Genomic DNA, 13940 nt, shown 5'->3' with positions numbered 1-13940 from the left:
AAGAAAAGTCAGAAATAGAGGTTCACAAAAACGGCATCGCGTTTCATAAAATTAGTAAAATTTAATCGCCAAATTCTAATATCGAAAGAGTCTAATGTCGATAACGTTTTGCCGAAAATAAATTAGCCCTAATACGTCAAGGACAAAAAAGCATCGCGTGTCATGTAGCTAAAAGAGTTGTAATTATTACGTCATTTTTGTGTGACAACGGCAAACGATTATTAGGTTACCCTATGTATAATAGAGGCGTGTACTAACCAGAGATTCCCGTTAACGCGCCCTAGATACCTAGTAGCGGCTAATAGTCCGAAAAGTACGGTACTCTGTAAGGCGGAAAGATAGACAGACAGACAGACAGATAGACAACGATTGCCGTTTATATAGTAGATAGATTTTAAACAGTTATTATAGTCCTTGCACTCTCTCGTATCTATAAAATGTCTGAGGACATCTAAAGCGTTGTTTGCATCAGCCAAGGTAGGTGGATCAGCTTCAACAATCTCAGCCTCATCCTCTCTATCGGACTCACCGAGAGTACCACAATATGTCACGGACTGCACAATCTCTGCATCCCTCCAATGCTCAGCAACAGTAATGTCTGCATCAACCACTAAAAGCTCATCTGCAAAACCAAACTTGAATTTAAGCTAAAGTAACACTATTTTCAAAACATTTGTTAGGCACCTTAGACAGTCATGAATTTAGCCCTTTATCGGGTCGAGTTCATAATAATGTAACAGCATTGGCTATTTCAAGATTACTTACTTGCTGTCACATTTGATGTGGAATCTATGGTGTGTAGTAGAAGATTTAGATTTCTCACAGTGTCACCTTCTTCATTATCATCAGCAGTTGAAGTCGCATCTGTTTGATCAAGGTTGGTATGACCAAACCCGTGGTGAAAACAGTTGGCAATCGTTTCTTTTGTGACACGGCTCCATGCTCTGTCCACCCAGCGTATTGCTTGCAAAACATTGATAGAAGCATCTGGCTTCTTTCCATGAGTGTCAATGTAATCAACAGTGAATTGCAAAACTTGCTGACGATAGTAAGATTTAAAAGTTCGAATGATTCCTTGGTCCATAGGTTGCAGCACGCTTGTGGTATTGGGTGGTGTGAATAAAAGCCTGATTGACATAAGCCCATTCATAGTTGGGTGTGCTGGACAGTTGTCAATGATGAGAAGCACTTTTCTGTTTTTTCTGGTCATCCGGCGATCAAAATCTCTTACCCATGTTTGAAGGATGTCACTCACCATCCAAGCCTTCTTATTGTGATAATACTGACATGGAAGGTTAGTAACATTTTTAAAACAGCGGGGATTTTTGAACTTTCCTATTACAATAGGAACTTCCTTCTCGGTGCCCGAAATATTAGCGCAAAGTGCCACAGTCAGTCTTTCTTTTGACAACTTCCCTCCACTACACTTCTCCCCTTTAAAGTGCAACGTTTTGTCAACCATTAGCTTGTAAAACAACCCGGTTTCGTCCGTATTGAATATGTCATCATAAGTGTACGTTTGAAGTAATGGAGTAAGCACCTCTTCTTTCCACTTTTCCACTTCTCCAACATTAACTGCAGCTGACTCTCAAACAACTATCTGACTGCCAAAAGAATGCCTTTTCTTCCACCTGTCGATCCAACCGCGAGAAACAGTAGTATCCTTTCCTAAATCCTGTATAAACTTGTTAGCCTTTTCTAACAAAATTGGCCCATCAATAGGTACGCCTTCACTACGCACTTGTCTAAACCAAGTCAATAACACACCATCCAAATCATTGTGCGACGTTGAACGATCTCTTAGCCTTGATGAACTTTGGTCACATAACGATCTTATTCTTTCTTTTTGTTTAATCCATGTTGACACTGTACTTTCTGGAAGATTTTCTCTTTTTGATAATGCTGATAGCTTTTGTCCTGCTTCGATTTCCTCGAGTACTTTAAGTTTGTCAGAAGGTTTCTACGCTTTTCTTTGCTTGTGTGATGCCATCGTAAAGCGGATGTCTGTTGTAGCGGACGCCAAGCCACGAGCCTATTTGTGACATTTTATCTTTATGTATCCGCATATAATCACTGTTACAATATGTATTTTGCATGCTGTGTCTATCTTTATTAAATTTTTATCGCTAATACCTTATGATGTTTATAGCTTGGCCGTAACTAAGCGAACGTCTTAGCGACCCTATTAATCATTTTTATACGATTTCTTTTTCGGTTTTATTATACGGTACGGGGGAAATTATATGTACACTATACGCGTATAAAAAGCGCTTTCGTTAAAAAAGCAGAGTAGTCTCAGCTCCGCGACTAGTGAAAACTCCTTCGAAATAAATTGAACGGAAACTACGTTTGTGAATTCGGCAAAAAACTGTTCGAGTTAACGGTGCCGAGGTCGAGTTATATAAAGCCATTTATCATTGCGTGGAAACGGACCAAGCAAATCCATTCGAGTTAACCATGTGTTCGATATATCTGAGGGCGAGTTATCCATGTTTCGCTGTATATATATATTATATTTATACTGAGAAAATGCTGCCACTACTAATATGCTAATTAATGAACCTGGAAGTGTTGATCAACCATGAATATTTGCTTCCAGAAAGTGATACTGCAAAAAATAGTGAGCAAACATAGTCGTGTTATTAACTATGAACACTAGATGTACATACATGTTAATGTGGTGGGAAATGAAAATATTGGCTACGCCAGACTCACAGCAAAGGTAACTGGTGCTGTTGCAGGTCGGTGCTCTACATCGACAGCGGTAGATTTGTTGCCGATGAGACCAGAGTCATCTTGCTCATCATTGTCAACCATGTTCATGTCCTCAAACAGTTTTACATTTGCCTCCTCATCCCCTCTCCGCAGGTTGTCATAGTAGGCTTTCTTCTGGGCCCTTTGCAGCCTATAAAATGTCAGAAACACCAGTTCTTAGAAGATGACTATAAAAAGACCATGCTTGCATGTTTGAGTGTAAAGCTCGCATAGGCAAGAGCTACACACAGAATCAGTAAAAGAACTGCCTAGGTAAAAGCAGACACATAAGCAGGGCTTTAAACAAGAGTGAAACCTAAACTTTATGGTCATTCATGTGAAGGTCACGTGGCACTAGGGCAGGGGTCAGCAACCTGTGGCTCCGGAGCCGCATGCAGCTCTTTCATCCCCTCGCTGCGGCTCCCTCTGACTTTGGAATTTTTTCCTTTTTCTCCCATATGCCAAGTAATTCATAAAAATATAGAATTTTTAATTACTAGATTTTGTAATATAATTTAAAAAACTATAATTATGGTGATAAATCAAACATTGTCGCTTGTCATGCGTCATTATTCATGCGCCAAGAAAACTGCTAAAATTACACCAGCCAGCACGACACTTCTTGATTTTTTTTACTCCAGGTAGGCAAACCCATGGCGAATACTAAGAAAAGTGACAGAGAAAAATAGAACATTTAATCCTACATGGACTGGTTCGTTTGCTTTTACTGCTGATGAGACTAGTTCACCAGTTTGCTTAATATGTAATGAGAAATTTGCAACCACAAAAAGTCAAATGTCGCAAGACACTTTTAGAATAAACACGAAGCATTTGCTCAAAAATATCCAGAGGGAGATGAGAGATAAAAGGCCATTTGGGAACTAATGTGTAAGGCTCATTTGGACAAAAATCATTTCAAAAAGTGGGTGAAGCCGCAATATTATCTACATATGCTAGTTCTATGGCCGCTCAAGAAATAGTCAGGCATGAAAAGCCGTTCATTGAAGGAGAATATATATACAGTCAAACATGGATAACTCGCCCACAGTTAGCTCGAACACATGGTTAATTCGAACGGTTTCTTTGGTCCGTTCCCACGTAATGATATATTGCTATAGATAACTCGAACTCAACACTGTTAACTCGAACTGTTTTTTGCCCAACGGCTACTGAAACGGTTGTTATCGCTTTAGAAAATCACTTTATTCCAAGCCATAGAGGTAAACCTCAACTTTTCGTAATTCATAAGCGTCGTTATTACCACCGTCGGCAAAATATGTTTGTCAACGACTTTTCTAAAGGTTTGGTGAAATTTGATTTATACCAAACATCCGCTTAGCGATCGCCCTTCGGAAGCAAGGTAAAGTGAGGTAATCTTTGCATAAACTTCAAGAAAAATCGGCAAAATTGATCGTGGGTAAAATGCTCAAAAGAAAAAGATGTCTTTTTCTTTTGAGCATTTCAACAACGATCAAGTTTTGCCAATGTCAATCTAAAAAACGTCCTGGCAATAACATCACCTCAAACAACAAACCAATCTCAAGTGATAGAAAAATCTCTATACTTTTTGATAAAAACATTTTAAACTTTACATTAGAAGCATTTAATTGGAAACAAGCCATTTGTGCTTTTGATTTATACTATAGTTTGTATATGTACATGTATCTACTAATAAATAAGTAAATATATGGACTTGTGACAGTGCTTTGATAACTTGAACGCTCTGATAATTCGAACACTTTCCCTCGGTCCCGTGAAGTTCGAGTTATCCATGTTTGACTGTATATATAAAAGAATCATTCATTAAGATTTCTAAGCATCTGTTCACAGACTTTGAAAATAAAACTGAAATTGTGATCCAGGAGCAGAAACCACATTAACCAAGTATAATGGCTTAATATTTTAATTGTCCATGTTGCATATACTGTACTCATATTGTCATTGTTTGAATAAATTGTCTTTTTTATTCATGCTGACAGCTTACTCACTGTCCGCGCCAAGTGACAGCATGCAGAATAAATGTAGCAAATTTGCTGCAGTTAAAATTTAAGTTTGGCGTATTGTTAAAAGAAGGACTGGATTAAACATGAAGTTCCAATCTTTCTTGAAAGTTGAAAGTAACCCTAAAAACAACATAATATTTTCACGCTACATTCTAGTTACTATAAGCTATTTCATTGTTTGCAAAAGTGTAATTTTGTTTTCTCAGCAGTTAAATCATTATACATGCCACACCTTTTCCTTTTTTGCTGTAAACATGGTATGAAAGCAGTAAAAGCTAAATAAAAATGTTACATGTAGTATTTATTTTTTAATTTAAAATATTAAAGGGTCTTTGTGGCTAGAATTTTCTTTGTGGCCCACTGCTTTCTTTCCTGCGGAAAACGAGTCAAAATAGCTCTTTGAGTGGAAAAGGTTGCAAACCCCTGCACTAGGAGAAGGTTATGTGACACTAGAGAAGGCTATGCGATACAAGAAAAAGGTTATGCGACACTAGATAAAAGGTTACGTGACACAAGGGTTCAGATAAAGCATCTCAATTTTAGAAGTAACCATTTCAGTATCATACGACCAGGACGAGAAAAGATGTCGGGTGATGCGACAGGTATAACACAGATATATAAAATAAATGCTGCAAAAATACCTCGAAGCAATCCACTTCATCAGTTTTGATGTATCCAAAGAATGTCCATGACAAGTATTATACTCCAGCTTAATTATTACAAAGATGTTTAGCACTTGTAACCACAGTACTTGACCTTTACTGTCATCAAGTAAAATCCATTCTTTTTTATATCAAAATATGGGGCAGTCATTTTATACAGAAAGTGACCAGTGAGCTTTGGACTGCACAAAGATTAATTAGATCGCTACCTCGCTATGTGACACGGCCATCGCGGATAACCCCATCATGTCTCCGCGAGTGAGACTGTCACACTGGCTGTGCCCATACTGCCGGAGTGTTTTGGCAGCCATAAATAAAGTGAGGAAGGGGCGAACACCCTAAAATATTAATTCACACCAAAAAGTAAATATTGCGTCGAGCCGATGAGTTCTTTTGAAGCAAAAAAATGTCACAGTATTTTATTATTTCCTCATCTCATGCGCTACAACAGATCTACAGAACTTTCCCTACTTTAAAAATTGGCGAAAGTGACATCCGCGGATACAGTAGCGGATACCGTAACAATAAGTACATTTACGGCAAAGAAAAAGAGGTGAGTCTAAGCTCTCATCGTTTTTAAAGGACAGACACACAGACTAACTAAATTACTGGATTACTGGTGTCAGCAATTACTGGGGTCAGCAATTACTGGGGTCAGCAGTTACTTATACAAAGCATTAGAGAACTTGGAAGTGAAGCTTTAATTTTCTCTGTACAAAATTGTAGAATAAATATGTCCCTAGACATGTCTTCAGGAGTCAATCAAATACCTTGTCCTATCATGAAAGCCTCTACTCCGACTCAACTTTAAAACTACCAGAGACAGTTACCAAGGCAGCGACTACGGTTATTCTCAGTTATAATACAAAACGAAAACAACTTCGGTCAAAACATGAATAGGCCAAAGAAGGTTACATGGAAAAGTAACCCTTATTTACATTTATCAGCGTTCAAAATACATCCTTTTACACGATGGATTAATTTATGTAACAAAATTACCAAAAGGTTGCGAATAGTAAATAATTATGTTTATATTCATTTTAAGACCAGTAAACAATTTGCACTTCCTTTCAAAAATACTTCATAAAAAATCTATCTATCCTTTCCTGGAGAATAGATGCCTGCAATAAAAACAGTGCAATCAGCGAATGCTATCAATAATACTGAATACATGTATATCGTATAGAGAAGTCATCTAGTTGCCGGTTGCCATGGTGATGCCGGTAACGCAGTAAAATTAACTTCACTCAGCTCGATGTTTATCAACACTACTAATCAGATGGATATGGCTGAATGTTAATAAAAAGAAAATATGGAAAAAATGAAAGTGACCTTTAAAAATTTATCTTTTGAAAACCAGTCATGAAACCAAGGTTGCTGTGTTGACATTTACCCCAAATAAAAAATGTTGAAAACAAAACCATGTTTAAAAGCTTCGTAAGGGTCTCAATGGAAAACGCTGCCATAACAGGTTTCTATCGCCTGCAGCTTTCAAATGTTTTAAAACGGTTAGAAAAAGCGAAAAACAAACTCAGTTACGACACAACTGCAAGTCAATGGCCATAATATTTATCATTGTAATGTTTTACATCGTCTACGAGTGGTAGAAACTGAAATTGTTATCCGAAGTCAGGTCAATTCGCATTTCTCACCACACAGGAAATTACTACAGCTTTCTTGAAATTCCATGTTGTTAAGCTGTTATACACCTGCACAGCTGTCGAGGGAAAATATGCCACATGCGCTACATATAGAGCTCATCCGCTAGTCAACCAGTTGTTACTTTCACAAACAAAAAACGTCCGTATAGCTTGGCAATACTTGTCTGATAGGTTTACTTCACTTCTTGCAATTTAAATATAGATTTTAATAATAGATTTTTTAAATAAATCTTTTAAAAAATAACAACAAGAATGGTACATAGGTATCTAAGCTAAAAGTTACGTGAGTTTTTGATGTTATTTAACTTAAGAATGTAGTGTCCCTCTACCCACCCGACAAGAGGCTTGTGATAGCCAATGCCTGCCACGTCTCTCGCCTGCACACCTATCCGTGGCACCGACACTTCGGCGTCCCAATCCTCCGTACTTTCGGGGATACCCACATCAGGGAAATAAGTAGGCACGTCGGTATTTCCTTTTGTCCATCCTTCGACTTCGTGCTCCTGGTGTAGCAGGGTCATGGCGTGTTTGTCGGGACAGGAGTTCATGTGGAAGCGCAGCTCGGCCTCGGGTACAATATGCCCAGCATTAAACGGACAGCTTGACATTTGACGATTCGGGAAGTTCTGTGAAAAAGATCAGTAGAATAGAATAAAAATATCAGAAAGGTAGTCTGTGTGATGCTAGCTGCACCGACCAACATCTACACGCATCTTTTACAATTGATGCAAACAAACGAGGTGCTTGATTACTGCTTGAGTCACTAAGATTTTAGCTCAGACATTCTACCATGCAAACATAGCCTTAGGTCTTAGCAAACATAGCCTAGGTCTTAGCAAACATAGCCTAGGTCTTACAAATACATGGCTGAGATAGTGGTCTTCAGGAAGAGCTGATGTATCATTACGGAAATACATGGGAATTCAGTATCATGATGGATTAAAATCAAAAATTGTAGAAAACATTAACAAGGTAAAAGGTCTTCTTAAAATTGTATACTTTAGCACAGTGATAAATTGTAAAAATGAGGTCATGCGATGTTTTTGTGAGTGATCGTTCTTCGACTGCTACTACCAGAATTCTAAATATTCTAACGGCTGAAATTTCTATAAAAAGTTAAAGCGGAGAGTTGTCTGCACACCTGAAATATACATAGCTACTGTGTTTAGACGTTTGACCGGCAAGGGTCAAACAAGTCGCATCTAAAAATGTCTATTAAGGCTAGTTATATATATATATATATGTATATATATATATATATATATACATATATATATATATGTATATATATATATATATATGTATATATATATGTATATATATATATATATATATGTATATATATATATATATATACAGTATATAATACATGTATATATATCTGGCGGTGTCACTCGACAGGTGTCTCTGTTTGAAATTTCAAACGAAAACACCGGATGAGCAACATCGTAAAACAGATTTGACAGGTTTAATAGTGAAGAAAAATTGGACTTTCCAGATATGCTCCAGTCAAACAACTACCCCACTTACTGTTAGTGTTGAGTACTTTTTGCAGCTTCTAATTTTACCTAATGTCGCTTATGTTTAGCCATAGAATTACTTTTGAACATAAATTTAGGATAACTACTTATAATTGTATGTCTGTACTAGGTGAATGCCTGGCGTTGCCCGAATATAAAAGTCGTTGCACAAAAAGGTTATTTTTACTTAACATATAACAACAGTTGCCATTCTAACTTTCAAACTTTATATCATGAGAAAAGTGTTCTGTGCAGTTTGAATAAATTAAAAGAAATAATAAAACAACTGTAAAGGTTTTCAAACTTTGTCAAACAACGGTAACTTTCAAACTTCATATCACGAGGAAAATGTTTTGTGCAGGTCAAATAAATTGAGAAACAAAATAAAGCAAATACAAAACTGTTTAAATGTAAATCTAATATAATTAGCAAGTAGTAGATAAATTAAGTCTGCTTTGCTACGATTATAGTAAAAGATGGTTTGGTTATGATACCATAAATACGAACTGAGAAAACAAAATCAAAAACCTGAATATGTTGAATTAATAATAACAATTCTTGCATAGAAGTGTGTGTGTGTGCGTGCATGCATATAAAAAGTCACTGTTCCAGCAGAAGCTATCCATTAAAACTTTGAATATGACGATACTGGTACCTCTCGATACTGGTACAAATTTAAAAATGAGACATCGGACTGTCTTGTCTGGTACTTTGTCTGCCCGAATGGAGAGAGAACGTAGAGGCTATGCTTGCTCGAGATAATACAATTGTCCGCGTGAAAAATATTAGTCTTTGCCGCGATTTAGCAATTGAACCTTACAAAAAACTGGCAATAGAAGTTAACAGAAACACGAAAAAGCATCGTGTTTCAGAGAGATAGTAAAATTCATAGTTTCAATTAATATGTCAATTAGCATGTGCAATCGAGAAAAGGGTATAGGCCCCTACGTGTACGAGAAGATCGATAGAACGCTAAGGACTGTATAGCTCGTTGTGGTTGCAATCTCCGTGAGTTCAAATCCAGCACCCCAGTTCACTATAAGATTCTAATAGCTATAACTGGACAGACAGACATCTGAACAGACGATGACTAACTTTCAGATTTATATATATATAAATCTATGTACATATTTATAGATATACATGTATATATACGTAAAATTATAATAAGTTAGTTATCCTACATATAAAATATATATTTATACCTGTATATGCATAGAGAACGTTTCAAATGTTCCTAGAAACAGTTGCTTGCAAAAACTATGTATACATATATGTTTTTTATGTTATTTTTATAGCAGTTGATCGTTACGCATAACATAATGTATTAGTTGTTTCATAAGTTATTCTTGATAGTAACTGTATCTACTATTAATTTCTTGTCTACCTTATTTATTAATCTACAATAATAATTACAAATACGAACTCAATAAGACAGAGAGACAGCGATATACTGATTACATAAGTCATGCCAACATTGATCAGCATAGCTCAAATAATCAAACATAATTCCATAAAGAAATTATTTCATAGTAAAATCCATCTGCAATTGTCTTAATCTTCTTTTTGCTGGAAAGTCAACTGGAGTCATATATCCAAGTACTCAGTGGGTTATGGGTTTAAGCTAGATGAGTGTGCAATAATAAACTTCTTTCCCATTTTGATTTTATTTTATAAACTAAAATTAGCTACAAATGTTCAAAAACATATACATAAATAAATATATATATATGTTTTTTATATATATATAAACCTCAAATATATATATATTTGAGGTTTATATATATATATATATAAACCTCAAAGTTTGTGTGTGTGTGCGCGCGTGTGCGTTTCAGTTTGTCCAGCTATAGCTCTTAAAAGCTTGGAATGAAGAATCCGTACCGCAGAAGATTTAATCTCGGAACCTCCTGTTCTCCATACGATATGCTAACCCATTGAGATACGCGAGATTGATGGATTCATTGAGCAATATACATGTATGTTGCTATGTGGGTGAAAATCCTCATACCGCTCTGCGTTATGGCGCAACGTCAACTTATGCTTGCTCTCATGGTTCTTACTAGTAAGTCTAGCAATAGGTTACGCTACTAGTTTACTCAAATTAATCATTGACGATGTGCTAGGCTAATGGCAAGTGGCAGGCAACTACAATACCTGTCACTGCTTATAAGCTGATTTTTAATACCCGTGCAACGCCGGCCATTCCGCTAGTCTTTATTATAAAAAGAGTCGTGTCCATACATCCAAAGCTATAGCGGGGAAATTGGGAGAAAACATTGTATCATACAGGAGTCGAACCCGTAACATTCAACATCATTGGCCAGCACATTCCCACCTGGTCCAATCATTAACTTAAAAAACTTTAGAACTACTGTGAATATACATGTAATTATTCCCAGTGCTTTATTGTCACACCGGATGATCCCTCATGGCGCTCGAGGCTACCAGGGTGCAGTACTAGTATATATAATTTGGGCTGCCAGGGTGCAGTACTAGTATATATAATTTGTTAAAACACTATGCCAATAATATTCAGTCAATCAATTATGTTCGTCTCACGATGGTACCACCTATGCTCAAGCAGCCTAAAAGCCCCTACAACGAACTCTACACAGTTTGAGGCACCTCTTAACGCTCATTAGAAATCTAGTTTTTAATTTAAAAACAATTTTGAATTTTTGTGTTGATTATTTGGCTTTACACGACTATTTTTAGTAAAAACAATTTAAAAATAATACTTTTGTATATAGTTGATGAGTGTAAATTTTATTGTAGAGTTTATCCCTTTTCTATTTGAGAAACTATTTTTGGCATTATAACATGTCAGCCTTAACAGGAAACCATATAAATACAGTTACGCATCTTGGCACCTTGGCCTTTGCGGGAAGCTCCATTTACTTAAAAATTAGGCCGATAAGAATGCGTCCAGAATTACATAATTAGTCAATTTATTTTTGCGATGATTGTTGAGTTGCCTTAAAATCATAAAACAGTTCCATAAAAATTCAGAATGAAAAAACCATGTGGCAATAATGCATCACCTATAACATGAAATTTTCGCTAACCCAGGTGGCTAGTTGGATACATAATAATTTAAATTTGTCATTGACCTGCGCTAATGCTTATGCAAAAGTGTTTCGATAAATTATAAATTTTTCTATGACAAAATTACTTGTGATTAATTTTGTCTGTTCTAAAATCACTTTCTCAAAATGCATAAATTTGGTCAATGTTGAACCTCCTTTGAAGACATGCTCAGTTTAGGAAGACCAGTACATCAAGTTAAAAATTAAAAACAACATTTACAAGTAATTTATAACATAAAAAGATTAAAAAAACAAAACAAATCTGCCCGCAGTGCGCCTACGCTTGTTAATCTATTTTCATACCAAATTATGCAGCAAAACTCAACATTTAACAATAGAGATGTTACGACAATAATACATTAATTTATAGCATGAGCAATGAAAATACTATTTCACAGCATTTATTTTACTTACATAACATTATACAAGTATGCTTATTACAAGCTATTACCGCGATAGTAGCATATAACTATTGTTTTCAACAATACATTAAATATATGGATATGACAAATATTGACGTAAATATTATCGCATGAGCTCCTTCAAGCTGACTTCGTTTTTGTTTCGTCCCAATCCAGTAACATAACAAAATCCTAAACATTAATGTTAGCTGCCCTTTAACCTAGTAGCACCGAATAGTTAAACAATAAAGAGTGTATTGTTGAACGAAGATACTTCGAAAACAACACACCAATAGAGAATGCAGCCAGGCCACAGGATAAGCATATAATAAGTACAAGCAGCAAGTCGCCCAAAGACATCAAAAGATCCAATAATTAGAAAACGTCAAAAGCAAATTAGAATGTTCAAAATTGGAGGAATTAATCATAGAAATTACGTCAGCATCAGATGGTGCTGAAAAGGATGACGAAGCAATTAAACCTACCAAGCACCATCACCCAAAACCACCAGAAAAACATTAGAGACGAATGAAATGAGTACAGACAAATAGATCTGCCACTCCTGTCAAACATGACCTAGATACCAAAAGCAAGTCACGAGCTCCACCCTACATGGCGACACCACATGCACCACCTGAAGACTTACGTAAACAAGATATCTTCACACGCCTGACATAAAGCATCGAACCTTAACACTCAACCTACTCCCACAGGCTAGCCATCTCACATGCCAGACATCTATAAAAGAGAACAGCTCCAATGACTCAGCATCTCCATCTATCGATCTCTATCTCTCTTGCGAGGACGCTCTCCCCTCTGCCTGCTGAGGAGCCTCTCTCTCCCTTCCCCCCTCTGGAGCCTGATTCAAATTCATCAGCTGAGTTTTTTCTACACCACTCAATCACCTACACCATTTTTTCTACACCATCTCAACTGCCGACACTCTCTACTTATGGACTGTCACAACTCTTGTTTGACTGTCAAGACTCACAGCCGTACGGGACTGATCAAACAAACATGGGCCAGGCATGAGTAAGGATGTAACTTTCATTAGCTATTCTAATCTTTTGTCATTAATATTATTGTTTTAGAATTTTGTCAATTGTGTATTTCGTTGTTTGACTTATAGAATAAAGAAGTGATTTTTCCTGGTAAATATCGGTATTGCTTACAACAGCTGAACACCTTCACTTGTACCTGTACCAGTAATAATCAAATTAGTTCCCACAAGCTAAGCAGAAGTACACAAACTAAACATAGTCAAAATAGAATAAAATTAAAAAAACAATTTCAACACTGATGTGGTGTGTGGATTCAGATTAGTTATGCATAACATAATTTCTCCACATCCACCCATAACAGTATAAATCAGGGCAGACTAAATATGCTCAACTTAAAAATAAAAACAGATAAAAATCGATGATAGAAACTCTTGACAAATATCTGCAACCAGTAAGGTGACTTTAGAAATGAAAGGAAGCAAAATTCCGCAGGAGTTATTAAAAAAGATATAAAAAAATTGTAAAAATAAGTAAAAATTGCTTTCATAAACCAAGTTTTAATAATAAATAATTTTTTTGTAAATGACCCTTCAATACCATGAAACGTACGTCTTATTTATCTTAAAATTAAAAATAAAGTTTTACAAAAGCGATGGATTTGTCGTGGCAAAGTTTGATACTTGATAGGGATGCTTAAGAATCAGAAACGTTACCTTGCGACACTTCATTAAATGATATTGCAACTTTTTCATCCTGACCATGTGAACTGGATCGTAAGGACATTTCACTAAATCATCAGGTTCCGCGATGGTGTGATAAAAGCTAGCCATGACACCAGCGCCTTTTCCG

At 36.2% G+C, this 13940-nt stretch overlaps 1 protein-coding gene across 1 annotated transcript in view; it reads right to left on the bottom strand.

The window, feature by feature from the left end:
* LOC137398812 (uncharacterized) overlaps positions 1–13940 on the bottom strand; it is a 25067-nt gene extending 11127 nt beyond the window's left edge. The window contains exons 1-3 of the mRNA XM_068084991.1: positions 13805–13940; positions 7414–7706; positions 2716–2905 (exon numbers count right to left, since the gene is read on the bottom strand). Of these exons, the coding sequence (XP_067941092.1) occupies positions 2716–2905; positions 7414–7706; positions 13805–13921 (600 nt within the window). The 5' untranslated portion in view covers positions 13922–13940. The remainder of the gene's footprint in view (positions 1–2715; positions 2906–7413; positions 7707–13804) is intronic.

Source organism: Watersipora subatra, chromosome 1 (assembly GCF_963576615.1).
Source record: "Watersipora subatra chromosome 1, tzWatSuba1.1, whole genome shotgun sequence".
Classification (NCBI taxonomy): Eukaryota; Metazoa; Bryozoa; class Gymnolaemata; order Cheilostomatida; family Watersiporidae; genus Watersipora; species Watersipora subatra.
This window is presented reverse-complemented; position numbering and strand designations above follow the sequence as displayed.